The sequence below is a fragment of the Phyllostomus hastatus genome, unplaced genomic scaffold (assembly GCF_019186645.2).
Source record: "Phyllostomus hastatus isolate PE091 unplaced genomic scaffold, TTU_PhHast_1.1 phas_contig_86, whole genome shotgun sequence".
NCBI lineage: Eukaryota > Metazoa > Chordata > Mammalia > Chiroptera > Phyllostomidae > Phyllostomus > Phyllostomus hastatus.
This window is the reverse complement of record NW_025333977.1, coordinates 90,578,849-90,604,400: the sequence shown is the minus strand read 5'-3', so window position 1 is coordinate 90,604,400 and position 25,552 is coordinate 90,578,849. Positions and strand designations below refer to the sequence as shown.

The window sequence follows — 25,552 nt, the reverse complement described above, 5'->3', positions numbered from 1 at the left end:
CCTCGTCCTGGCACCCAGAGCCTTACTGGAAACTGCCAGTGCTGGCCTCTTGTCACCTCCCCCACTGCCCCACTCCATCCCTTCCTGTTTCAGGGAACCCTCCCTCCAGTCCTCCACACTGTGGACTCTATAGATCCACTTGTGTTCGGACTTTGAGTTTGGCAACCAGCAAGGGACTTTCCCACTCTCACCCCAGCCCAGCGTCTGGGAGCATCAGAGCAGCAGTCAACCCGAGGGCCCAGCGGGCTCCTCACTGCTGGGTCCTTCCAGGAACATGCTGGCCCTCAGGCACCAGAAAGCTGCTGTGGGTAACCTGAGTTCAGTTTCCTTAAGTCAAGTCTTGTGAACTCCTGGGAGATTTTATTTATTTTTTAAAAACATATTTGATTGATTATGCTACTACAGTTGTTCCTGTTTTTCTCCCTTTCCCCCCTCTGCCCGGTACCCATTCCCACCAGCATTCCCCACCCCTTATTCATGTCCACGGGTCACATACAAGTTCTTTGGCTTCTCCATTTCCTGTACTATTCTTAACGTCCCCCTGTTCTATTCTGTATCTACCAATCTGTACTTCTTAATGCACTTTTTCCCCATCCTCCCCTTTTCCCCTCAACTGATAAGCCTTCAAATAAGCTCCATGTCTATGATTCTATCTATGACTCTGTTTCTGTTCTGATTTTTTGCTTAGTTTGTTTTTTAGATTCAGTTGTTGATAGTTGTGAGTTTATTGCCACTTTAGTGCTCATAGTTTTGATTTTCTTCTTTTTCTTAAATAAGTCCCTTTAATATTTCATATAATAGTGACTTGGTAATGATGAATTCCTTGAGCTTTACCTTGTCTGGGAAGCACTTTATCTGCCCTTCCATTCTAAGTGATAGCTTTGCTGGATAGAGTGATCTAGTTTGTAGGTCTTTGCCTTTCACTGCTTTGTTACTTCTTTCCAGCCCCTTCCAGCCTGCAAAGTTTATTTTGAGAAATCAGGCAACAGTCTTATGGGAACTCCTGTGTAGGTAACTGTCTGTTTTTCTCTTGCTGCTTGTAAGATTCTCTCTTTATCTTTAACCTTTGGCATTTTAATTATGATGTGTTTTGTTGTGATCTTCTTGGGTCGATCTTGTTTGGGACTGTCTGTGTTTTCTGGACTTGTATGTCTATTTCCTTCACCAAATTAGGGAAGTTTTCAATTTCTTATTCTTTCTCTTCTCCTCCTGGTACCCCTATGATTCAAATGTTGGTATATTTGAAGTTGTCCCAGATGCTCCTTAGCCTATCCTTGTTCTTTTGGATTCTTTTTTCTTCTTGCTGTTCTAATGGAATATTTTTTTCTTCCTTATGTTCCAAATCATTGATTTGAGTCTCAGCTTCATCCACTCCACTGTTGGTTCCCTGTAAACTTTTCTTTATTTCACTTAGTGTAACTTTCATTTCTGCCTGAGTCTTTTTTATGCTGTTGAAGTACCCAGTGAATTCCTTGAGCATCCTTTTAACCAGTGTTTTGAACTCTGCATTTGGTAGATTGTTTATGTCCATTTTGTTTAGTTCTTTATTTGGAGTTTTGATCTGTTCTTTCATTTGGGCCATGTTTCTCTGTCTCCTCATTTTGGCAGCTCCCTGTGTTTGTTTCTGTGTAGTAGGTGGAGCTGCTTTGACTCCCTGTCTTAGCAGTGTGGCCTAGTGTAGAAAAGGGCACTGTAAGTTGAATGAGGTAGAGCCTTAGTCAATCACCAGGGCGGGGCAACCCATGTGAAGCAGATTGATGGAGTCTCCGATGTGGTGTTGCCGTTCTGTGTCTCTGTGTGTGGTAGTGCTCAGAAAGGGGGCAGTGCCTCTGCCTGGCCTCTGGAGTTTTGTCCAGGAGGAAGCTGTCCCCTGGCACTCGCCCTGATGCTAGACATTTCAGTTTCTCCCCGTATGCCACTGGTGTCCTTCCAGCTGCTTCCCAGTGCTGAAGCCCAGAGGGAGTGAGTCTGCAAGAAAGTCCTAAGTCTGTTGCAGTCCCTTTAAGAGGAGACTCCTAAGAATCCTGCAGTTCTTTTTGTCACCCCAAACCCCACTGTATTTTACAGTCAGAAGTTATGGGGACTCATCTTCCTGGCACTGAAACCCTGGGCTGGGTGGTCTGGTGTGGCGCTGGGATCTCTTGCTCCCGAGGTATCCCTCCCAATTTTTATCTACTGCATGTGGGATTGGGACCTCCCGTCCTATATCTCTGCGCTCAGTGCCTCTTTGTACTTCTCTGCCCCTCCTACCTGTCTGGATGAATGTGGTTTCTGTAATTCCCTGGTTGGTGGACTTCCATACAGCTTGATTTTCTGACAATTCTGGGTGATCGTTGTTTTGTAGTCTAATTGAAATTTTTGCCGTTTGTGCAAGGAGTCGAGCCATGTTTACCTATGCCTCCATCTTGACTGGAAGTCCCTTCTAAGAGATTTTATATGTGCTCAGTGGGGGTGGGGGTGAGTGTGCAAGTGGGTGTGTGCGCACGTGTGTGCACATATGTGAGGACTGATCAGCTTAGAGGTTTCTCTTATGAGTAAGTGGCAGAATTGGGAGCGGACCCTTCATACCCAAGGTCCGGACAGAAGGGGAGGGGAGGTTTGAGGAAAATGACAAGGAGTTGGGTATGGGGACAGGAAGAACTTAGACACATGAGTTTTGCCAGTGGATGAAATGAAAGCACAGTGCACTCCTAGCATCTAGCACAGAGCCTGTCCCATGGGAAGAACATAGCTGTATTCACTGAAGGAAAGAATGAAAGATGGAAGGAAGGAAGGAAGGAAGGAAGGAAGGAAGGAAGGAAGGAAGGAAGGAAGGAAGGAAGGGCTACTGAGTGACAAGCCTCCCTTATGCTCAAGTTCCTTGGTGAACTGTAGAGAGGAATGAGCTGCCCCCTTCCCACAGGCCCAGCTTTGGAAGCCTCCGTATCCAGTCCTCTCTCTTCTCATGCTCCTCTCCTTTCTTTGTCTCTTGTAGGGCTTTGAAGACCCCAAGGACAAGTGAGTAATGTGCCTTCATTATTCCTGCTCCTGGGCCTGGGGGATAGCTTCAGATCTGCCCCATAGCTTTATTTCCCCACACTCCACGGGCAAGGAGCACATGCACGTGGTCTTGACTGAGAGTGTCCAGAGCCCATGGCAGCTGAGGGATGGGCAGTCCAGGAGTGCAGGCCGCCCAGCGGAGAGGCTGGGCCCCGACATTGCCCATACATAATCTCCACTCCATGCACACACACTCTGCACATGCATGTGTACATGCACATGCACATGTGCATGCAACTCAGAAAAGTGCAGACCTTGTACAGTGGTCACACACAGCACCTGCCACATCCCAGTGCCCTGAGGGAATGTCCTCCTTCTCTTCCACTTCCCAGTTCTCACTGTCAGAAACTCCACTCAAGGACTGGGCTTCACCCTAATAAATACGTTTTTTAGTTCAGCACCCAAAGCTCATAAAACCTGCCTCCCAGGGAGCCTGAGCCAGGTTGAAGCGACCAGGCGGGTCACAGGCCCTGTGCCTGAAGTCTCCCCTCCTGATCTCAGCCTTTGTTTCTGGATGATGCTACAGCTGGAGAATAGAGCAGAGATTGTTACCTGTGGGGAGAAAACAATTAAACCTTCCATAATAACTCATTATTATGATGATGTAGTAATCTATCAATAGAGTCAGAAAAGCCTGTTGTCAGGGGGGCCCTCCAGCCAGCGGGTCCGAGACTTAGGCAGTTTTCTATGCATGCATGCAGTTGTTAGAGAGGGGGCCTTGGGCTCCCGGCCATCCTGGCCTCAGTCTCAGCTTCCCTACCCCTTATGAAGGCTGATCTTGGGCTGGTGCAGTGCCTCTCATGAGGCCCCTGTGCACAGGTAGAGCGACCCTGTGTAGGCGCCCCCTGGTGGTCAGCCTCTTGGCCGGGGTTATGCTGTCTTGAATCGGTGCCTCTTGCTCCCAGGAACGCCCAGGAAAGTGCAAACCCTGAGGATGAAGTGGACGAATTTCTGGGCCGTGCCATTGACGCCAGGAGCATTGACAGGCTGCGGTCGGAGCATGTTCGCAAGTTCCTCTTGACCTTCAGGGAGCCTGACTTAGAGAAGAAGGTACGGCACCCTGGACGGAAGGAGCCAGGCAGAGCCAGGAGCCGCGGGCAGAGCCAGGGCCCGCGGCGGGGAAACTAGGCAGCGGGCGCTCCTTCCCGTCTCCGTCACTGTTGGCAGACCCCTTCCTGTCACCTCCGTTTCCCCAGCTCTGACGCCGCTCTACCCGGGGGATGGAGGTTTCAGGAAGCCCTCCTTGTCTGGAAGGGATGAATCTTAACCTCCTTGTGCCTCAGTTTCCTTCACTGGGAAATGGAGATGTTTAGCACACCTACCTCAAAGGGTCGTAGTGAGGGTTAGACAAGTCCGTACATGTAAAACACATAAGACAGCATCTGCCACATAGCATGTGTTCAATAAATGTTAGTTGCTATTTGTATTATTTTTGTTGTGTTATTGTTATCACTAGCAATGGACCACCAACTACACTGAACCTCAAAGTATTAGAATTGGAAGGGGCAGTCAAAATCTCTTAGTCTTGTCTTCTTTAACTGTGACTGAGAGAGTACAACTCAGAGTGGTTGCTGCAGTAGCTATGCTCTGGGCCACCCAGGGAAGTAGTGACAGAGCCGGGACCAGTCCCCCTGGTTCAGGGTCCTTGTTCCAGGTCACAGGCTCTCCCCGGTGTTCGGTTAAAATGGGCTCAGTGAACCCGTGTCATCGTCGAGGGAAGCAAACCTAATCCGGAGGGAAAGTCATGGAAGGGAACTACTCTGTTCACCGGCAGTTATGGAGCTGATGTGGACCGCCTTTTCGGGGTGGCTCAGTGCCAGGCCGGCCTCTGTGCAGTGGTTGATTGGTGTTGTGGGAGGAGCTGGGGCTGGAGGTCAGGACCTTGGAGATGAGCTGAGTGATTGTGGACAAGTCTTGTGACCTCTCTGAGCCCCAGCTTACTCATCCCTGAAGCAGAAACGACAGCAGTCCTGCGCCTACTTTCTGGCGTGCTTGTGAGGTGCACAATGATGCATGCAGACGGTGCTCAGGGATTTAGCCGTGATCCTTACGAATCACTCTCCTGGTGATCTGGTCTGCAGCGACTTTCTGGTCTGACCCAGTTCAGCTCCCTTCCCCACCAGCATTGCCTTAATGGCAGTTTGGATGGGTTTCTCAAGGCCTAAGGCTAGCACTGGTTCTCAGGTCTTCCACATGCTGGGAGCGGGCTGCCCTGAGTGTGTCTGGGATGGAAGGGGCTGGAGCAGACCTGGCTGGTGCCTTTGCCACTCACTCTGCCCGTGTCCTCTCAGTACTCCAAGCAGGTGGATGACCGATTCGGTGCCTACGTGGCATGTGCCTCGCTGGTCTTCCTCTTCATCTGCTTTGTCCAGATCACCATCGTGCCCCAGTAAGTACCCTTCCTCCTGGGGTCCCTCCTATGGCTACAGGGACTGCAGGGGTGTGAGGGAGGTCTGAAGCAGAGCAGAGGTGGGAATCTGGGCTGAACTTGGTCAACAGAGAGAGGTTTCCAAACGTGTCCTCAGTGGGACCAGGAAGCTGGGAGTCTGGCCCCGCTGTGACAGGGAGGCCATGTGCTCCTTCCAGGGTGGAAACTCCTCTCTGGGTGCCACCAGGCCGTGTGGGAGGCTCCTTGTCACTCCGTCAGCTCACCATCCCACTTGAATCTACACCACTGGGCCCGTCAAATCACCCAGAGTCTTCGCCAGGCTCGCTTCTGCATGACCTTTGTTTCTTGCAAAACAAATCAGTACTTCTTCAACAGATACATGTTTTTTTGCTCCTCTGGATATTTTGAAGAATGGATTTCAGGTTCTGAAGGCTTTCTCAAAGAGATGCTCCTAGGACTGGCTGTGTCTCTAAGAGAGAGCTGTGGCTCGCAGAGGACCGCTCTGAATGGGCAGTGGCTTTTGCAAATGCTGTGGTGGTTAGTCATTCGCATCGGGTCACACCTAGGCAAGAAAGATAACCGCTCCATGTGTGTCTGTGTGTGTGCATGTACATATATGTGTGCATGCATACACATATATGAGACATCTTTTTAACTTTTTATTATGCAGTATTTCACACATACAGAAAAGTAATTGATGTAACTAATGCCCATCCCCTAGATACAACAGTTGTTGATATTTTGCTTTTCTTTCTGTTTTTCTTTAAAGCTAATGTTAGACACAAGGACATTTTGTCCCCCACAACCTCAACATGCACCTGTTTTAAGGGTGTTTTCCTTCTTCGCCACCTTGCCTCACCCTCCACCTACGGCCGTCTAACACTGAGCCCGTGCTCAGGTTCCCAGCACGTCCTCTACTGCCGGTGCATCCACGGCCAGGGTCTACGCAGGACCGCCTGGTGCATTTGGTTATGTCTTGGAAGTCCAACTTAATCCAGAAGAGTTTCCTCACCCTAATACCTTCTGTTTTTCATTTTGAAATAATTGTTGGTTTGTAGAAAAGTTACAAAAGTATTGCAGAGAGTTTCTTTATTTCCTTCATCCTGTCTCCCTAATGGTGGCCTCTTACGTAACCCAAGTAGAACAGTCAAACCCAGGAAGCTAACACTGGGACAGTCCTTCTGACTGCTCCACAGACTGTGCGCTGATTCTGCCAGCGTCACCCCGAATGGCCTTTGTGCGGCCCAAGAGCCAGTGCAGGGCCCCCACGTTGTGTCTGGTGGTCGCCTCTCCTCGGCCCCCACCACTCCCTGATCCTCTCTCAGCTTCTACTGGTCTTCCTCGGCCTTGGCACCTCAGACGAGTGCTGGCCAGTCAGTGTATACACTGTCTCTCCATTTGGTGGGTCTGGTGTTTTCTCGTGAGTGGACTGAGGTTATGCTTTTTGACAAGAGTCCCACAGAAGTGACGTGTCTTTTTGGTGCGTCACGTCAGGAGGCATATGATGTCGACATGTCTTATTGCCCAATACCTTCTATTTTCCATGGCACTTACGTTGAAGAGCTGGCTCTTACCCTTTATCTGCTGGGACTCTGTCAGGATACCATACCCCAGCCTCCAGCTGCCCCTGGTCACACAGCTGGTGCCCGTTGCCCCTGCGCAGCGGCCATGCAGAGCTGGTGGGACCAGGGGTTCTTATGGGCATAGGACCCTACTCTGTCTGAATTGAAGTGGGGCCACAGGTGTAAGTAAGGGCTTTCTGCCCCATTGCCAATAAAAGTACCCTTGGCTTGGGTGCATAATCCTGCCTCCGTGCCCCTTTTCCTTTCCTGCAGCGTGGCTCAGGGCCGGGTCATCCCACTGCCCCACGCTGCCTCCAGCGGCTTCATTCCCTCCTCAGACCACACAGCTTCGAGTGGCGAAGGCACTGGTGGAGGTCATTCTCTAGCCGTCCTCTCTCTCTGAGAGCTTAAAAGCTACTTTAAAGGTCTTTCTTTTTTTAAAGGCCTCTGAAGCGAGTTCTCTCCCCTTGTTCTATTTGTCTAAGGCAGCTAAGTACTGGCTTCTGGGGGAGCCTGGAACAAAGACCCCATTTGAATGCCTCCCTAGCGTGTCCCCTGCCTTCTCAAGTCTTTCGTTTGCCTTTAACCTGCTAAGAGCACCTGGCGTCTCCAGGCCACTCCCCCTCCCTGAGAGAGGAGGGATTTCTGTGGCCTCCTGTGGTAAAGTGGGGTGTGCTGCACCCGAGCCAGCCTCTGCCCCGGGAGGGCCAGTGCAAGGTACCAGCAGGAAAGTCACTGGACGCTCTTTTGTCCGAGGATTCTGGCCCATGATGGACGTTAAGACCACCTGTGCTCTGCCTCTGAAGAGAGGGGCAGTGGGAGATACATGGGGTTTTTTCTTTTGAACTGGCTGGAACTAGGGGAGCAAAACTGAGCAGGACTCATGGGGCCTGGCAGTGGGGAGGGGACAGGGTTTAGGGACTTTGCCTTCCAAAGGGACGTATGACTGCTGTATCTCAGGGTGACTGGTTGACCTGCTGACAGATGCATTTCTATAAATGATGACTGTTTATCAAATCAATTTTTAGCCTTCATAGTTACTTATCAAGCAAGCCAGGCCATCAGTGGCTACTTGGAGGGGATAAGCAAGTGACTTTTTAAGTGGGCCCTTCTGAGCTAAATGAAGAGAGCCGAGGGCTAGCTGAGAACAAAGCAAAATGCTGAGCACGTTTCATCCAGTTCTCCACCCGTTGTCCTGTGGGCTGTGCTCCCCCAGGAAGGCACAGGCAGCTCGGTGGGGTCAGTGGCCAGGCTGCCATGGAGCGGGGTCTGGAATCAATTTTGCAGGAGGGCTATGTGAGCCCTCCTGAGTGAGTCAGAGGCTGGAAAAGCCTGGGCGGTGGGAGCAGAGGAAATGGAGCAACTTCTGCTTCCTCCCAGGGGCTCTCAGAGCCCCAGCCCTCGGGAACTATGAGGACAGACACTTGAGCCTGCTTGCAGGGCCGGGCCTGGGAAAAGCTGTCACCCCGCTACCTGGGTGTCTCTTCACTGCCAACCCTGTCATTTCCACCGGCTCCACCCAGAATTCTCCACCTCCTCTCTTCTTCCAGCTCCGTGTTCATGTTGAGTTTCTACCTGACCTGTTTTGTGCTGCTGACCTTGGTGGTATTTGTGTCCGTGATCTACTCCTGCGTGAAGGTGAGTCTGGCTGACACCTGAGCCCACCTCCTTCCTTGTCTCTGTCTTCTCTTCCTTCTCAGCCCACTGAGAGGGGCCCTGCCAGCAGCCTAATAAAGCTGCTTGGGATCAGGGGTGCATGATGCTGGGTTACAACTCTCGACTGGCGTTGGCAGCAAGTGAGGCTGCAGGGGCCGTCAGCCAGTGGAGCCGCATGGGGATGGGCGTGGTGAGTGGCCTTTGCAGATCTTTGCAGCAAGAAGATGGTGTCGCTCCCTCTTTGCCTGTCCCCTTGGTATCAGGTGGGATGGAGGAAGGGCACCTAGTTCAATGCCTGGCATGAAGCATTGACATTTGGTGAAAGAACGAGTGTGGAAGGGACCTCTTGGAGCCCTCTTCAGTGTCCCCACATGCCCTGGAATGGGCCAAGGGGAAGACTGTAGAGATCGTGGCTTTGGGCTGCTCAGCATGTAGATGAGGAGGGAGGCCCAGAGTGGCTCAGTGTTTCAGTCAGGGCCACACTGCTGGGACTGTTGACGTGAAACCCTGTCCTGTGCTTTTCTTTGACACCTTCTCTTGACCATGCTGTGCCTACAGCCAGCTGTGTCCTCTTCTGGCCTACTGTAGAAAGTACTCGGGTTCCCATGTGCTTTGTCCAGGGAAACTTTCCTCATTTCCTTCCTCAGTGGTTTCAGGATTCCTTGACAGGGCCAGCCTGGTCCCAGACAGCATTCTGTTGGCAGGCAGGTCAAGGCCCTCTCTGGCTCCTGCTGCAACTGTGTCTCCGCTCCTCCCTGGCACTCACTCGGAGCCCAGCCCCTGGGGCGGGGGACGGGGTGGCTGGGTTGTGCCCCCACTCCCCACACACTCTGCAGTGGGCACCACGTTCTTCTTCCAGAGGGACTGGACCTTTGTCACATCCAAAGTTCCCTTTATCTCTGCACCATCCACGAGGTCCTTCATTAGGTTATTAACTGTGTAATCACCTGGTGGTCAAGGTCTTGGTGGACTGATTGTCAGAACCGGAAGGCCTTGGGAATGAAGGACCTGGTGTGGTGCAGCCCTTCCCCTGAGCAGGTGCAGGTATGGCCACCCGGAGAGGGGCAGGTGGGCTGGGTCTCTTGGCAAGTTAAGCCATGGTTGAAGCTGGTGGCTTTGTTGCATCGTAGGGGTTAATCCTGGTACGCTGTCCCTCCACCTGGTTCTTCCTCAAGGCTCTGTGTTCAGTCACCTCCTGCCTTTTGGTCCTTTCATCATCAAGCCTCTCCCCAAAGCTCCCCATCCGCCAGCCTGCTGTTTCCCCAGTGGGCAGCCTTACTCTCTCCACCTCACAGCTGTAAAAGCACACTGCATATCCACAAGAGGCAACCCAAGTGTCCATCAACACCTGAACAGACAAAGCAAAGTGGTGCATGCGCACAGTGGAACATCATCTACCCATAAAAGGGAATGAGGTTCTGACGCATGCTGCAGAATGGCTGGACCTTGAAAACATGATGCTGAGCAAGAGAAGCCAGACACAAAAGGACATATACGATTCCCCTTACACGAAATATCTAGAATAGGCAAATTCGCAGACAGAAAGTAGATTATAGGGCCCTAGGGCCTGGAAAGGGGGTGAGGAGTTATTGCCTGACGGGCACAGAGTGTCTGTTCGGAAGGATGAAAGGCTCTCCTCGGACCCGGGTGACGGCGACAGTTGCCCAGCACTGCTCCTGGAATGAATGCCGCTGAATCGTGCACTCACGGATGATTCGAACGGCACGTTTTATGTCATGTGCATTTCACCACAATAAAAAGTCGTGACAACTGAGAAAAAACTGCACCATACCTAAAAGAGCCTCTTAAATATTTTTCCTAACCCCCCAAAGAATCTTTTCTCTTTAAGTTATAAACTGAAGCAGTCATTGATTGTTTGTTTGTTTGAGGCACTTATTTAGTCTATTCAAATCAGGATCAAAGCTGTATGCAGTCTACAGTTTTTCAGCTAGAACCTGGATTTCTCTCTTTTCTGTTGGCTGCTTGGGTAAACCTGAGCCACAGATTGTCTTCGGTTTGTGCTCCCCAGCTTGCACGTGTACCTCGGCGGGGGGAGGGGGGAAAGGAGAGGGCCCATCCCCCACCCCCCACCTCACACCCCACCCTCACCTCCGCCTCTACCTGCACTGGCCATTTTGAATGAGTACCTTGGTCTAGTGGATTCTCTTTGCCACTGTTCAAGATTATTTATGAGAATCATTCCTGCCTCCTTATGTTTCATAGAGTCTGCCTAGTTTGTAATCAGTGTCACAGTCAGTAAGGTTCTTCTCTATTCCTTCCAGAGCAGAGATTTTTCTGACAGCTCTGTGGAGACCAGGGTTTCCTCAGGGGGAGGCTGGCGGAGGGAATGCCCACCGCCCCACCCCCAGTTCATCCCCTGCCCAGCCACACCCTCCAACCGGAGGTGACCGCTGCTTCCCTCTTATACAGAATTTCTGTAAAGAATTTGTTTAGGAGAAAATACTCCATGGCTTATCAAGCCAGGAACCTGCTGATACACCCTAATGCCCGCCTTGGGGTCCTGGCTGTGTCCTTCTCTCCTTGCCTCTTGATGAGTGGTCTTCCCAGCATTCATCTACTTTCAGGAGAGTAGACCCCGAGCTGAGCAGTTGTTTGTCGTGTCAACTCCTCTTGTATTTCATTATTCCCCTTTCCTCTTTCCTGTCGCCCATCAACCATTTGCTCAGTGAGACATGGAAGGGGTAGTTCTCCCCATGGGCAGCGGTGCGGCAGGGTGGACGCCTGCAGGCAGACTGCTGGGGGGACTTGATCGCCTGTTCAGGTGTCGCCCTGATGCTCACTGGGCTAGACTTTTCAGTCGTTCTCTTTTCCCTCGGAAAACATTTGCCCTTTACCAGAACTCGGAAATTTTTCATCTTCTTTCCACAGTTTCTCAAAGTCACAGCGGGCGGCTTTTCTATGAGATGCGGCAGTTTCTAAATTGCTGCATCTGGTACGGGCTCCGCAGAATAAAAGCCAAGTGGTTCTGTCAGACACGGTTCCTTTCTCTATTTTATTTACTTTTCCGCTTCTCCCAGACAACTCCGACTTACTTTCTCAAGCTGGCATTTTTGAAGAGAGCAATGTGAAGGAAGCGCAGGCTGCACTGGCCGCCTGCCTCCTGCTGGGGAGTGTGCGCAGCCCCTTCTGCGGGAAGGCCCCGTCCTGCTCTCTGACGGCCGTGACGGCCTTTCCATCTGTCATGTGTTCGACCCTTTGCTGACACAGTGTGGCCCAGTTCACACACACAGCCCTCGCTCTCTCCCTGAGGCTGATCTGGTGCCTCGGTCTTCATCTTGTCCCAAAGTCCTGGTCTTGCTTCCAGAGCGCGTCAGCTGCCCTCCGGAGTCCCGCCGCCGGTGCTGGATGCCTTGCCCTGAAGATCACCCCCCAGCACCGCCTCCTGGTGATGCCGTCTTGTGCAAACCTGCATGCAGCGCTCTTTCCTTTCCTCGGTATCAGTGCTGCCCTGGTCCCCAGAGCTGCTTTTCTTAGAGAAAACCACCCTAAATCCCTGCCATCACATGTGGTCCACAGACTCAGAGAATTTCGGACTGGAAGGGGCCTGAGCAATGAGGCAGCCCAAACACCTGCCTGAGGCTGAACTCCCTCTCTGACAGCCCTGCCAGGGGTGGGCCAGCCTCTGCTTGACCACTTCCAGAGACAGTGATCTCTCACATCTTCTGGGCACAGCCCCTCCTCCTCTCTATGCCCATCTCTGACTGCTCCGTTGGTCTCCCCGTAGCTCCTGCCCCCTCACCTGTGGAGCAGCCCAGGCCTACCCCTGACAGTGCCTCCGCTTTTGCCACCGCCACCACCCAAATGGTAGGAGAAGGTGGCTCCCTCCTCTCCCCACAAGTTGATCTGGGTCTCTGCCTGTCCTGTGGCTGATTATCACATCCTCACTTAGAAGGTCAGACTCCTTTCCTGCAGTTTGGGACTTGGGTACAGAGGGGCCCAGAAGGAGTATCAGCCACATACTTCTCTGCATTGTGTTTATCTCCACCATCCTCCAGGCCGCTGGCTGCCTCTGAGCTGCATCCCGCTGACCCCTGGGACTTAATTGTCTGAGTTCTGGGGACTGGGACCAGAGCTCTTAGGCTCTGTCTGCTCTGTACAGTCACCAGAAAGCCTGTCCTCTCCCCAGAGCCTGGTGTGGCTAAGCCTCCCCTTGCTGGCCGTCCTTACCACCACTCCACCTGACGGCTGCCCTCAGTGTCTCAGACAGGGCCCTGCTACAGCACCAGCTCCTCTTAAGGCATCTTCCGTCCTGTGAGGGCTTGAGAATTCCCACGCCCGCCTTTCCACCAGCAGGCTCGGGGGGACGCATTTCATCTGCTGAGGAGAGGATGTGCTGCTGCCAGGCTGTGTCCAGTGGCTTTGAGGCAGGAAGTCCAGGGTCCAGGTTGCAGCTGTGCCGCTTTGGGCTGTGATTCCTGAGCCTCTAAGGTGATTTTTATTGCATCCCACTTTGCAGATGGAGAAAACAAAGCCCAGTGAGGTGAACAATGTGCTTCCCCAGTTCCTGGAGCTAGGAAGTGGCACGGCTGGGACTCACAGCCACAGGCTTCTTGACCCCAGGCCCCACAGTCCTTCCCTTCAGGGCCTCTGCCTTCGGCAGCGTGTCCAGTCGGCCCTGCGAGGCCAGGCGATGAGAGCAGCAGTGTGGAGCCTGGTCAGCTTCTGCCTGCCGTGTGGGGCCTCCAAAATTTTCCTGCCTTTGAAAACATTTTTCTGAAGTAGGAGCGACTGCTTTTTCATTAGTTCCTTGCCAAAAAAGCTGTCTTCTTAAACTTTTGCCATCAGACTTCAGCACCTTCCTTGATCTCTGCGGCACCCCGGCTCCACAGTGCAGACGGGATCCCGAGCCCTAGGGAAGCCATCGATTTGTCTGGAGACTTTCAGAGAGGCCAGGATCAGAACTGTCCCTCACCCAGTCATGGATTATTAATTATGTCCCCATTCCTGTTTTTATATTGAATTGATTTGAATTAATTAGACTGTGAATGTACTGGTTTGGATTTTTTAAATTGATCTTTTTTCTGAGTTCTGACTGGGAGCAAGCATGGAGCAGTTGGTTTGCAAAGATGCAACATTCTGCCATGAAAAATGCTCTCCTGATGAGCTTTTTGATTACAGAAAATGAGAAACTATATATAAGCTGATACCAGGGCAGGATGTCACATCTTCTGGAGACTTCAAAAGACAAAAATTCCTGGGTTTTTGCTTGGATGTTAAAGCCAAGAGTGTGTCTTTTGAAAGGGTGACAAAGAAAATTAGCCTGTAGCATGCCAGTGCAATAAGAAACATTCATTTATTAGATGCTAGTTAGAACAGCATTCCACATTGGATTTGCTGAAAAAGCCTGCAGTTCTTCTTGTGGCCTCTGGGTGGCTCCAGTGGGGCTCCTGGTCCTCATTGACTAGGCATCGCGTGTGCACATCCTGCCTGGTCGTTGGTGATTGTGGAATAATGAAGGAAGCCCTTCAATTGAGGGACAGCGTAATCAGAACTAAAACAATTTAAGCAACATGGGTGGTGGGGGGGGGATGGAGTGGCAAAATTTGAAGTGGACAAAGATTGGGAACCATCTGTCCCATTCGTTCAGAGTGAGATCCTGGTGCTAGTGCCAAAAACACTTTCCCCAGCTGTGAAACTGAAAATTCCTGTAATAGGAAACAAGCACTTTCATTCTTATTGGCAATATAGCTCTTTAAAATGCAAATATTAACTAAGTTTTCTAGTGAATTTAACAGCTTACAAAGCGCTCTCAAACCCATCATTTCACTGAGTCTCTATGGCCATGCCGGGAGATGGTCTTCCCTACTGACTGATGTGGAAACTGAGGCTCGGAGTTGCTCATGGCCTCCCAGGACCAGACAGACAGCTGGTAGGAGGCCGAGCAGGATGTGTTCAGATACAATTCACATGCCATAAAGTCCCCTTTGTGAAGGTGGATGAAAGTAGATCATGCAGTGGCTTTCGGTGTGTTCATAAAGCTGTGGGTGTGGTTGTTGTGGCTCTAACTCCGGGGCCTTGTCGTCACCCTGGAAAGGAGCCCGGGACCCACCAGCAGTCCCTGCTTGTCCCTCGCTGGCCTCGGCCCGGCAGCCTCTGATCTGCTCTCTGAATTCGCCTGTTCTGGACACGCTGTAGAAATGCAACCATACGATAGGTGGCCTTTTGACATTGGCTTCTTTTACTTTGTACAGTATTTTCAAGGTTCGTCCATGTCATACCGTCATATAACAGCCCTTTATTCCTTTTTATGGCCAAAAAAATTATTCCATTGTGTGGATTTGTCCCATTTTGTTTATCCTTTCATCAAATTGGTGGACATTTGGGATGTTTCCCCTTCCCTGGGTCCGCCAGCTTCCTTTTTAGCTTAGGCTAGTTGGAGGTGACGAGGGCGTGGCGGACGAGGCCTGCAGTCCCAAGCCTGCTGGAGCCGGAGCACAAAGTTACCAAAGCCATAGTGAGTCTCTGATGGGCCTGCGGCCTATCCAGTGAAGGCAGTGCAGGGAGGGCTAGGTGAGGGAAACAGCAGGTCTGTGAGCGCCCTGCTGGAAAGGCCTCACTGCGTTCACTCATCCCCAGCCCATCCTCTGCTCACGTGCTGCTCACCCCTTCCTCCAGACGCCAGACCCTCTCAGACCTCAGACCCACAGCTCCCTTCTTGCGAGAAGCCTTCCGACCCTCTGTGACTCCTCAGCTGCCACCTACTGTCCCCGTGTCCCCATTCGTAACTTTCAGAGTTCACACAATAGGTGCAAGCACTGTTTTCTCTGCTTTCCTGTTTCCCTGTGGGGGTCAAGATAGCATCTTTCCTCCTTCCTTCCATCTTGCTTCCATCACCGGGGAGCTCCCCAGGCAGACCCACACCTGGCCAGCTGCAGGGTCTGGGCTGCCATTGGCCTGGAAGCAGTGGTGCGGCGCTGCCTGGCTGGGGGCTTGCGCACCAGGAGCACGCTCTGGGGTGCTGAGGGTTACGAGGGCCAGAGACGAAGGTGGACAGGAAACCTGGTTCTGTGGCGGTTTGTGGGGTGCCCACTGAATTCTGTGTTGTCTCTCCCTGCCTCGCCCCCCAGCTCTTCCCGGCCCCCCTGCAGACCTTCTCCAGGAAGATCGTGAGGTCCAAGATGAACAGCACCCTGGTCGGGGTGTTCACCATCACCCTGGTGTTCCTGTCGGCATTTGTCAACATGGTGGGTGGCTCCACCTCCCCAGCCCCATTGACGAAACCCAGGGGAGCCCAGCACCCCACGAGCATGGGCTGGGAGGAGAGTCTGGAGTGATCCCTCCCAGAAGTTCTGTGGGCCCCACATCAGGTCTGGGATCAGATTTGACTCCTGAAGCCTCTCAGGGCTGGAGGAGCTAGGAGGACCCTGGAAGTCCCCAGGGGGTGTTCAGGAGCCCCACCCGGGCGACAGGCAAACCTCACCGGGTACTCGGCCTCCTCCAGGCTCCTCTCCTGTCCCCCCACCCCGATCAGAGTCAGGCTGCACCCCAGGCACCCGCTGCCCCGTGGAGATGGGCTGCCCTGGCCTGGCCCCTGCAGCTGACCCTCCCCTCCCCCGCCCCCAGTTCCTGTGCAACTCCAAGGATCTGTTCGGCTGCCTGGCAGATGAACATAACATCAGCGCCAGCCAGGTCAACGCGTGCCACGTGGTGGAGTCGGCTGTCAACTACAGCCTGGGGGATGAGCAGGGCTTCTGCGGCAGTGCCTGGCCCAACTGCAACTTCCCCGAGGTACTGGGCAAGGAGGGACTGGGTGCAGATGGAGAACCCCCGCCCCCGCCTCTCTGCCCGGGGCTGCTCTGAGGGACAGTCAGGGGCTGCAAGCTCCCTGCCACCCCAGAACCCTCGTTTCCTCAGTGTCTGTCACTCCACGTGCCAGACACCAGTGAACGAGGCCAGCCTTCGGTGTAACCATAGCAACAGTACCGGCATAACTCTGGTTTACTGGCACTCACTGAGTGCCAGGCACTGCGCTAAGTGCTTAGGTGCAGTTCCTCATGTAATCCTCTCAACAGCCCCGGCACAGAGGTGCTGTTACTGTCTCCTTTCTGCGAGTGAAACTGAGGTCACATGCCTTGCCCAAGGTCACACAGACAGTGAGCAGCAGAGCCGAGCTCCTTCCCAGGTCATCTGGTCAGGTTTGCGCTGTGAACCTGAGGGCAGAGCTGCTGCGGGCCCTCACAGACCCAGCGAGGCTAGCCGCCCTGCCAAGGGCCACAGAGCAGGCTGGGGGATAGGGCCTGCCGCCCCTGAGAGCTGTGCAGTTCAGTCGCTGTTGGTGCACTTGCAGACCTGTGCAGCCATCGTCAGAATCCGATTTCAGAACATTTTCTTCACCCCCAAGAAGAAAGCATGTACCTCTTGCTTACATGGTTTAAAAAACAGCGCTGAGAACCCTTAGAAAGCAGCACGAATTAAATGCCTGTGGTGTGTGAGCCCCTTCCTTCACCTTGCCTGGGGAGCAGCTTTCGAGGGAGCAGCAGGCCGGGCTGCCCACCCAGGGCGACCACCCCATGCACCGGGCCGTTCCCATGCCCCAATTCCCCTCCAGGGGCTCACACGAAACCTGTAATATGATGGCAGTTTTGCCTTTTTCTGGAGAGAGGGTCCAAACTTTCATCCAATTCCCAAAGGGGCCGGCCCTGGGAGGGAGCCCCGTCTGCCTTGCCTGCCCAGACAGGGCCAGGGAGACCCTGAGGAGCGGGACTCCCCCACACCTGTGCCTGGGCCAGGCAGGCATCTGGGTGGGCGGGCCTGGACCTCGCAGGTGCTGCCCTGCACTCCCTGCCTCTGCCCCCTCTCACATCTGGCCAAGAGTTTGCAGGAGCTGCTGCCTAAGGGCTGTTTGCTGAGAAGCAGAAGCTGTGTTTGGTCTCCCACGTGTCCCTTGGTGGCTGTGCCATGGAAGCAGGGGAGTGGGGGGAAGAGGGCGGTGGTGGAGCCTGTTCCAGGCCCTCATTTTCGGGAGATGGGTGCTCCAGCTGTCAGTCTTCAGTTCTCCCCAGCCTGCTTACCCGTGCTGGCTGCCAGGCTTCAGGCCGACCCTGCCCCACAGTGTTGTTCTGGTCACAAACCCTGAGCCCTTGGGGGACTGCGGTTCTCAGCCTGAGCCTCCTTGTTGCCTGGGCCCTGGGTCCAGCAGGAACCCAGGCTGGCTCTGGGCCCTTCCCGTCCTCCAAGGACGGGCTTGTCCTCAGGGCTGAACTGATTGATGTGCCTTCCCTGCTCTTTCTTCTGCTCCTGTTCCTGGTGGTGGATTGAGGCTGGTCCCAACCCCTTCCAGTCACTGGGGTCCTCTGCCGTCCCTCCCTGGGCTCCCGAAGGCCCGGGACCAGGGAATCCAAGCCGGGGGCCACCCCCACCGCCAGCCACTGCCGTCTGGCCTCCAGCCCAATGCAGCGGCAGTGAGTAGTGCGTCCCAGTGCCTGACTCAGAAACAGCGATGCCAAATTTAAAAGAAGGAACAAAATAATAGGTGCTGGCATGTCTGGGATTAGCACTGGAGACGGCAGGCAGAAGGGGACCTCTAAGACTGCCTGGCTGAGCCCTCAGTTGTCTGAGTAACCGAGGCTCCGAGACCAGAGGAGACTTCCCCGGAGGAAATCGTTCAGGGCCACAGTCCCTCATCTGAAGCCTCCCAGGTCAGATTATTTTGGACTTTGGGACTTGTCAGCTTCTAAAAGGTTACCTGACACCCCCAGTGCAACGTGAGCGGCAGCTAATAATGAGAACCACGGTAACATCTCTGCAGGGTGTGTGAATGGTCACAGGAAGCAGGATGGAGAGGATAATTGGCAACACCTCAGCTGGGTCAGGTTGTGCCACCACAGCAGTTATGAAACATTTTCAGTTTTCAGGAATCGAGATTGAAAGTTGTGCATCACAGGGGTTTACGGCCTGTGCTCTCCCGAGTTAGTGAGGGCGCAGGGCACTGCGCCTAGGGGCTTCATCTAGCGTCATCGCCACCGGGAGCCCAGGAGCTAGGATGCTTTGCACACAGGGAAACGGAGGCTTAGAGGGGTTGTGTTCGTGGCCCACAAATAGTCCATAATGAATCGGGTCGCCACTCAAGTCAGCCTGAGCCTGGAGCTTGCTTGAACCATTGGGGTTACTGCCAGGACCCGTCAAGCTCAGCCTGGAGTCCCACCTTCTGGTCCCTAATCAGGGCCCTTTGCATCATATCACAAGTCTGCATCCGCAGAAACATCCCCAGACTAGGCTTCACGGGAGTCCCGCCGGATGGAGGCTGGGAGGCAGGTGGGCGGGGCCCGGGGAGGGGGCGGTCCCTGAAGCCTGCTCTCTCCCGCAGTACTTCACCTACAGCGTGCTGCTCAGCCTGCTGGCCTGCTCCGTGTTCCTGCAGATCAGCTGCATCGGGAAGCTGGTGCTCATGCTAGCCATCGAGCTCATCTACGTGCTTGTCGTCGAGGTGCCTGGTGTGACGCTCTTTGACAATGCCGACCTTCTGGTCACCGCCAATGCCATGTAGGTGGCACCCTCCCCAGGCCCCCATTGGGCCTGGAGCCTTGCAGAGAGGTGGGAAGAGCAGGAGGCTGGGGCCCCAGGTTGCAGGGCATTTGCCAGGGGAGTGGCAGGCTCGGTCCTCTCCCTCTCTCCCTTTTCTAGGGTGGAGGTGGCCTCAGGGTGGCTCGCCCACTGTCCCTCTGCCTCTAGTTTCCGACTCAGTCCTGACCTCAGGCCTCAGTTCCTAACTTGTCCAGGACAACCTCTGATGGGCTGTTCTCACCTGACTCCTCCCACCTGTGGTGCCCCAGGCCCGAGGGGTCCAGGTGCCGCAGGGTTGGACGGCGAGGTCTGTAGGAGCGGAGGAACGGCCTTTGTGGCTCACGGCCTGTGTCTCACGAAGCGCCAGGAGCCTGGACACGCGTTGTGACTGTTCATCTCACAGCACCCAGCAGGGTCGGCAGGGCGGCTGTGGGAGGCCCTGGCCCTGGGCAGAGTGTCAGGGCCTGCGATGTGCAGGCAGCAGGCCTGGGCTGGGCCGGAGGCCCTTTGGCTGTCTGTCTGTCTGTCTAGTCACAGAGCCACAGGGGTCAGATCCGGGAGGGCCGAGGCATCTCGCTTTGGGTCAATTTGAGTTTCGGTCTCGGCCTCAGATACACATTTGGCTATTTTCCCGAACCTCACGATTTCCCCCAGTGACACAGGAACAGTAATGCCCATAGCAGCATCCTGTGTGCAAAGTGCCTGACACAGAGCGCGCTTTTCTTCCCCTCACTGTCCCCGCCCAGCGCGCACATCCGGAGGTACCGATAATGGAGGCGACTGGTCCGTCCTCTGAGAAAATAGGGCCGACTCTTGAGTCAGAGGAAGGGTCCACCCACTCCGAGGTCTTTGCCGTGGGCCTGCCATGCTTTAGGCGCTGAGCTAGGCAGTGAGGTGCAGGCACTTGGTGAAGAGAGTGTCCCCTGAGAAAATAGAACTGTGGTGAAGGATCGAAGATTCAAGTAAGAACTTCTCAGCGACTGTGTGGGGCTGCGGGCAGATGACAGGGAGACGGGCCGCACTGGGAGTTGTGCGGGCTGCAGTCCTGCGAGGCCGGGAGAGGGAGGTGGTCTGAGCCTTTCTGCCCACGGGCCACGGGACAGCCTCTTCTTTCTCACCTGCTCCTCCCCCACCCTCCACTCCACTCTCCTGCTGAAGTAGCAACAGAGAAAGGAGGCCATTTCTGGGCTTGGAGACCCTGGCTTGGCTCGAGGGCTGCACTGCCCAGTAGGTGACTAATGCAAACCATCCTGGCAATTCAACATTTCCTAGTAGCTGTACTAACAAGGCAACTCAGGCAATAGTCTCCGACTTGCACTCAGTGCTACTCTAAAGCTCAGTAGCCATATCTACCAGACTTGGACAGTGCAGGTGTAAGTCTTCCGCCTCCTCTGGATGGCGACAAAGGGCTGGGGTGGGAGAGATGGCTATGGTGGGGGCAGATGGCCCAGGTAAGGCCTGGGTAATTTGCGGTCAGGATGACCAGATGCTAGGTGGTGCTGGGATTCCTGGAGCCTCCCATCCTGAGAGTTTCCTTGGATCTGGAGGAGTGCTGGGGGTCAGTGGGGGGTGTGGGAAGGAGCAACAGCAGCAGGAGGAGCAGTCCTGGGCTGGGGGCGGTTAGAACAGGACGGAGGACAAAGCAGGGTGGGGGCAGAGCAGGCACTGGAGCTGCTGAGGCAGGGGAGCGGCCACAAACAGCTTTCCCACTCTCTTCACAGAGACGTCAGCAACAATGGGACCTCCCAGTGGTGAGTTGATGCTGTTCTCTTGGGTACCGCTCCTCCCTGCTCTCAGCTCAGAGCAGCCAGGGCCAGCACCAAAGGCGGCAGGGCAGGGGTGCCCAGGTGGGAGGAGGCTCTGTGGCAAGGTGGGCCGTGAAGGAGGAGGCTGGAGGGGGTGAGGAGGCCCTCCCCTCCCAGGTACCAAGGGGGCCTCATTGGCAGGTGCCCTCCTTTATTTTATGACCCTCACCACCCCAAGGTGCTGTGTAGCCTGGGGAGCCAGGGTCCTCAGGACCCACAGGTCATTCCACAGGCCTCCTCTTAAGGCATTTAGCCTCAGGCTCTCCTCCAAGAGTATGTACCTGACCTCAGGCCCAGGAGGGCAGGAAGCGGTGCCCCTCCCCCCAGGAGAGGCCCGCAGGATGTGGGTTAGACCCTAGTGGAGCTGCCTTCGAGGTTTGGGCTCTTTGCTGGGACAGGGAGCAGGGTTTGGAAGAGCTGCTTTTATTAAGAGTATTTATTTAAAGTGTTAACAGAAATATAATTAGATCATAACACCTACCACTTTTGGAGTTCCTACTGTTTCTCAGGCAGAAGGGATTTTGTATATAGTCTCTTTCACTTTTACCACAAGTTTGAAATGTGGGCATTGTTATTCCTCTGCATGGCTTAGGAAGCTGAGGTTCAGAGAGGTTAAGAGACCTGCGCAAGGTCGCCCAGAGACGGTCGGCGTGGCCTGCCTTGCTCCCTTGTCACTGTGCCCCACAGCCCCTGTCCTGCCCACTGAGAAAGACCTGGGATGTGCACTTACCCTTTCACGAGGGCCCCCTTCATCCTCTGGGGACCAGAGGGACACGCCGCAGTGAAGAGGAGGCAGGCATCAGGAGGGAAGGGACGGCTGGGCAGGGGCTGAGATGGGGCTTTGGTCAAGGAGGCTTCCAGGCTGAGGCACAGCTCAGGTGGGTCAGCAAAGGGGTGCGGTGGGAGGAAGACGAAAGGCCTGAGGGGGCCTCGGTGCCAGGGCATCCGCCTCCCGCCCACAGCCCTGAACACGCGACCAAGGTGGCGCTGAAGGTGGTGACGCCCATCATCATCTCCGTCTTCGTGCTGGCCCTGTACCTGCATGCCCAGCAGGTGGAGTCCACCGCCCGCCTCGACTTCCTCTGGAAGCTGCAGGTGGGTGGCCCTGGGGCCGGCACTGGGATGGGGAGGCACCCAGGCCTCACCGCCCTTGGGCATGAGCGAGCCCCTGACCGGGCTGGGATGGGCCTTAGTTCTGCAGTGACCGGGTATCCTGCTCAGGCCTTGTCTCAACAGACCAGCGCCCCACACCCCAGCAGGCCGCCTCTCCTCAGAGCTTATTCCAGATGGACCCACCCTTGACAGAGCTGGACTTTGATGGGCCCAGGAGATGTGTTCCTAAGTCACCAATACTGTGTGCAGAGTCAGGAACAAGGGGAGGTATGGACAGGCCCAGTTAGTGTGGGAGCAGCAAGGTGTCAGGAGACTAGGAGGGGAAGAGGGGCAGGAGGGGGGCCAGGGCATGCAGCCCCAGTGCCTCAGAGGCCTTTGTGCAGGAGCCTGGCCGGGCGCAGGACCTGGCACCACAGGCTTCTGAGGAGGGCTTGGCGTGACCGGGAATGGCCTGAAGATTTCTCCGGGGCAGGATGGCTGGCAGTGGGCCTCGAAGACTGCTGACAGGAAGCCCAGCCAAGGGGCTGCATCCTGGCCCTGGTGATGGGTATCTCAGGAAGGAGCTGGGGCCACAGCTCTGACCGGTGCTGGGTGCCCAAGTGGGGCTGAAATCCAGCCATTGCCCTGCCCTCCAGGCTTTCGGCCCTGCACCCTGGGAGATCCACCTGGAAGAGAGGATACCTGTGGCCCTTGTTACCTGGTAGAGCACCTCAAAATGTCCAGGAGAGGATGCCCAAGGGCACTCACTTGAAAAAGCCTGGTCTAGGTGGGCGCCATGGACCTGTTGTTCCAGTCCAGCTTCTTGCAGGACGTAGCTTAGCTCTGGCTCTTGTCTCCCCTGCCCTGGCCCCTGTGTCTAGACTGCTTCTGCAGCTCGTCTGCAACGAGCTTAGGCCTCCTCTAACTTCAACTTCTTACTGATGCTGGAATCAAAGTCTTTGGGCTGGGTCAGGAGGCCTTGGAATTTCATTGGGTGCCAAGCGAAGATGAGGGCATCTGGTTGCCCCACTCTTGGGTGTTTTGCGTGAGGTCTGGCTGAGGTTGCTCCTGATGTCTCCAGTGGGGACACCCTGAGGCCAGAGGGACATGTTTTCTGTGGAAATGCCCCACAGAAGCCCTGTGGGGTGAGGGGCCTCAGGGCCGTCAGCGTGAAGCTGCATTGCCTCCTCCCCGCTGCCTCCCAGCCTTGCTCCTCCCCTTTGGGAAAACCCTCTCCTAGGGGCTCTGTGGAGCCTGGGGCTGATGCTGCAAAAGCCTCTAGAAAGGATGAGCCTGCCACTTGGCCTCGGTCTGTGACCTGCTGCCCCTTCACCCCCATGCAGCCGCGTCTTTGTCCGGCACCTGAGTGCACAGGGTCGTGCTGAGGCTGCCTGCCCATGCTGAGCAGAGCAGTCTGGAGCTTCCCCACAATCTGGGCCCCCCGGGGCCCAGGCCACAGCAGCTTCCTCTCAGCCCCCAGCCAGGTGCTGCCTTCGAGTCTTGAAGGTGAAGATTTGGGTGAACAGCAAAGTAGATGCCTGTCTCTTCCGGAGAGCTGAAGCCTCTCATCTCTCGGCAGGTGTGCACCTCCCAGGCTCGAAACAGCCCGAGTTGTGGGGTCTCTCCTCTGTCCCCATGTCTGAGGCCCCGCACATGTGCCCCATCCCCATTCCCTCCAGCTTCCTTGGACTGGACAGGGGCCCGGCCCCCAGTGGTGCTGAGGGTTTGGGGGTTTGGAGACCAGGTTGTTCTCGGTCGGTCCTCAGCATGTCTTCAGCCCCAGAGACACTGGTGTTGTCAGCGTTCCTCTCCATAGGTGGCCGCAGACACAGGGGATCCACTTACTTTTGCTCCCTTGACCTCCTCCCTCCCCATGCCTATGCTCCCCCCACCACTCCTATCTTCTTTTTGGGGGAGGAAGTTCTAAAAATGACTTGAAACCTACAGAAAAGTCACAAGAACCGTGTGAAGAACTCCAGCAGTCACTGCGCCAGATTCCCCAACCTGTTTTCCGCATTCACTCAGTTGTCCTGTTCCCACCTTTCTGACAATATGTCCCATTGCATTAAATTTTCCAGTGCCTACCTTTGAAAAACAAGGACACCCCCTACATCACCGTCCTCGACCCCCCAGTCAGGAAATCAACACTAGCGTGGCACTGTCCCAGCACCCACAGAGCCCGTTCAGGATTTTCCGATGGTCCCGGTTCTAACCCAGGATTCAATCCAGTTATACCTAAAAAAAAAAAATAGTAGGCCTGGGTGGTGTGGCTCAGTAGACTGAGCACCAGCCTTCGAACCAAAGGGTCCCTGGTTCGATTCCCAGTCAGGGCACATGCCTGGGTTGCAGGCCAGGTCCCCAGTAGGGGTGCACAAGAGGCAACCACACGTTGACGTTTCCCTTCTTCTCTTTCTCCCTCCCTTCCCTTTTGTCTAAAAATAAGTAAAATTAACAAAAAAATCTTTAAAAAACATTTAAGAAGAAACTCAGTTTTTAAGATAGAAAGTTTAGTGAATATAGGCATATTTTTAAAAAGATTTTGTCGATTTATTTTTAGAGATGGGAAGGGCGGGAGAAAGGGAGAGAAACACGGATGAGAGAAAAGTCAGTCTGTCCGTCGCCCGTCACAGTCCCCCCTCCAGGGCCCTGACTGCCGGCCCACGGAGCCCCGCCGGTCAGGGCCGGTCAGGGCCGGTCGTACTCCGCATGAGTTGCTGTGTCTTCTCGGTCGGTCGTTCCTTGTCTCTCAGTCCTCGCCAGTCCTGAAGAGATCCTCTTCTGTGACCCTCAGCCTCCGTTCGTTGACAGTTCCCACGTCCAGACTCAGGTCGCACCTTCTTAAAGGTAAACCGTGGGAACGACGGGGTCTCTTCTCAGGGCGTCCCACTGGGGATCCGCTGCCCCGGGGACGCTGACCCTGACCGCCACCCGGTGGGCGCCCGCCAGGTTCTCCCCGTCAGCTCTCCGTCTTCCCCTCCTCGTTCCGTGGTTAGCACGTTGGGGAAAGACGGTCCGAGGTTGCACCGGTGCTCGGTGCTCGGCAGCGTCCGCCCGGCTGGGCCCTGGCCGCCTCGCAGCGCCGGCGCACGCCCCCTCCGCCCACACTTGGCCACTGGGCGCTGCCGAAAGGAAGAGCCTCCTGCACCCACTTGTTTCCTCAGTCATTCATTTGTCTGTATCAGCAGTGAGTCATAAATCCCTATCAAATTCCGTGGGTTTTAATCGGCTCCTCTCCTTATTTTAATGCCCGCATCGCCCTGGGTCTGAGTTCCTTCCAGTCGGCTTCTGTGTTCCGACAGGTCTTCCCCCTCCTCCGAGCGTCGGCTTCCCGTGCCCAGGGCTCTCTCTGTGCTCTCCCTGCTCCAGCCCGGGAGTCAGCGATTTCTGCAAAGAGCCCCATTTTCTTCTCTTTTTTTTTTTTTTTTTTACTGGAGAACGGTACTTAGAAACCAAGGTCAGTGTGCTCTCATGTTCACTGTTTTAGG

At 54.7% G+C, this 25,552-nt stretch overlaps 1 protein-coding gene across 3 annotated transcripts in view; it reads left to right on the top strand.

Annotated features, from left to right (window-relative positions):
* Positions 1 to 25,552, top strand: part of ADCY5 (adenylate cyclase 5) — a 146,774-nt gene that overhangs the window by 109,814 nt on the left and 11,408 nt on the right. For all 3 annotated transcript variants that reach the window (XM_045851034.1, XM_045851033.1, XM_045851035.1), the window contains exons 9-17: positions 2,975 to 2,997; positions 3,945 to 4,089; positions 5,331 to 5,428; positions 8,541 to 8,628; positions 15,735 to 15,851; positions 16,231 to 16,395; positions 18,974 to 19,149; positions 20,892 to 20,921; positions 21,938 to 22,070. In XM_045851034.1, coding sequence (XP_045706990.1) covers positions 2,975 to 2,997; positions 3,945 to 4,089; positions 5,331 to 5,428; positions 8,541 to 8,628; positions 15,735 to 15,851; positions 16,231 to 16,395; positions 18,974 to 19,149; positions 20,892 to 20,921; positions 21,938 to 22,070 — 975 coding nt within the window. The remainder of the gene's footprint in view (positions 1 to 2,974; positions 2,998 to 3,944; positions 4,090 to 5,330; positions 5,429 to 8,540; positions 8,629 to 15,734; positions 15,852 to 16,230; positions 16,396 to 18,973; positions 19,150 to 20,891; positions 20,922 to 21,937; positions 22,071 to 25,552) is intronic.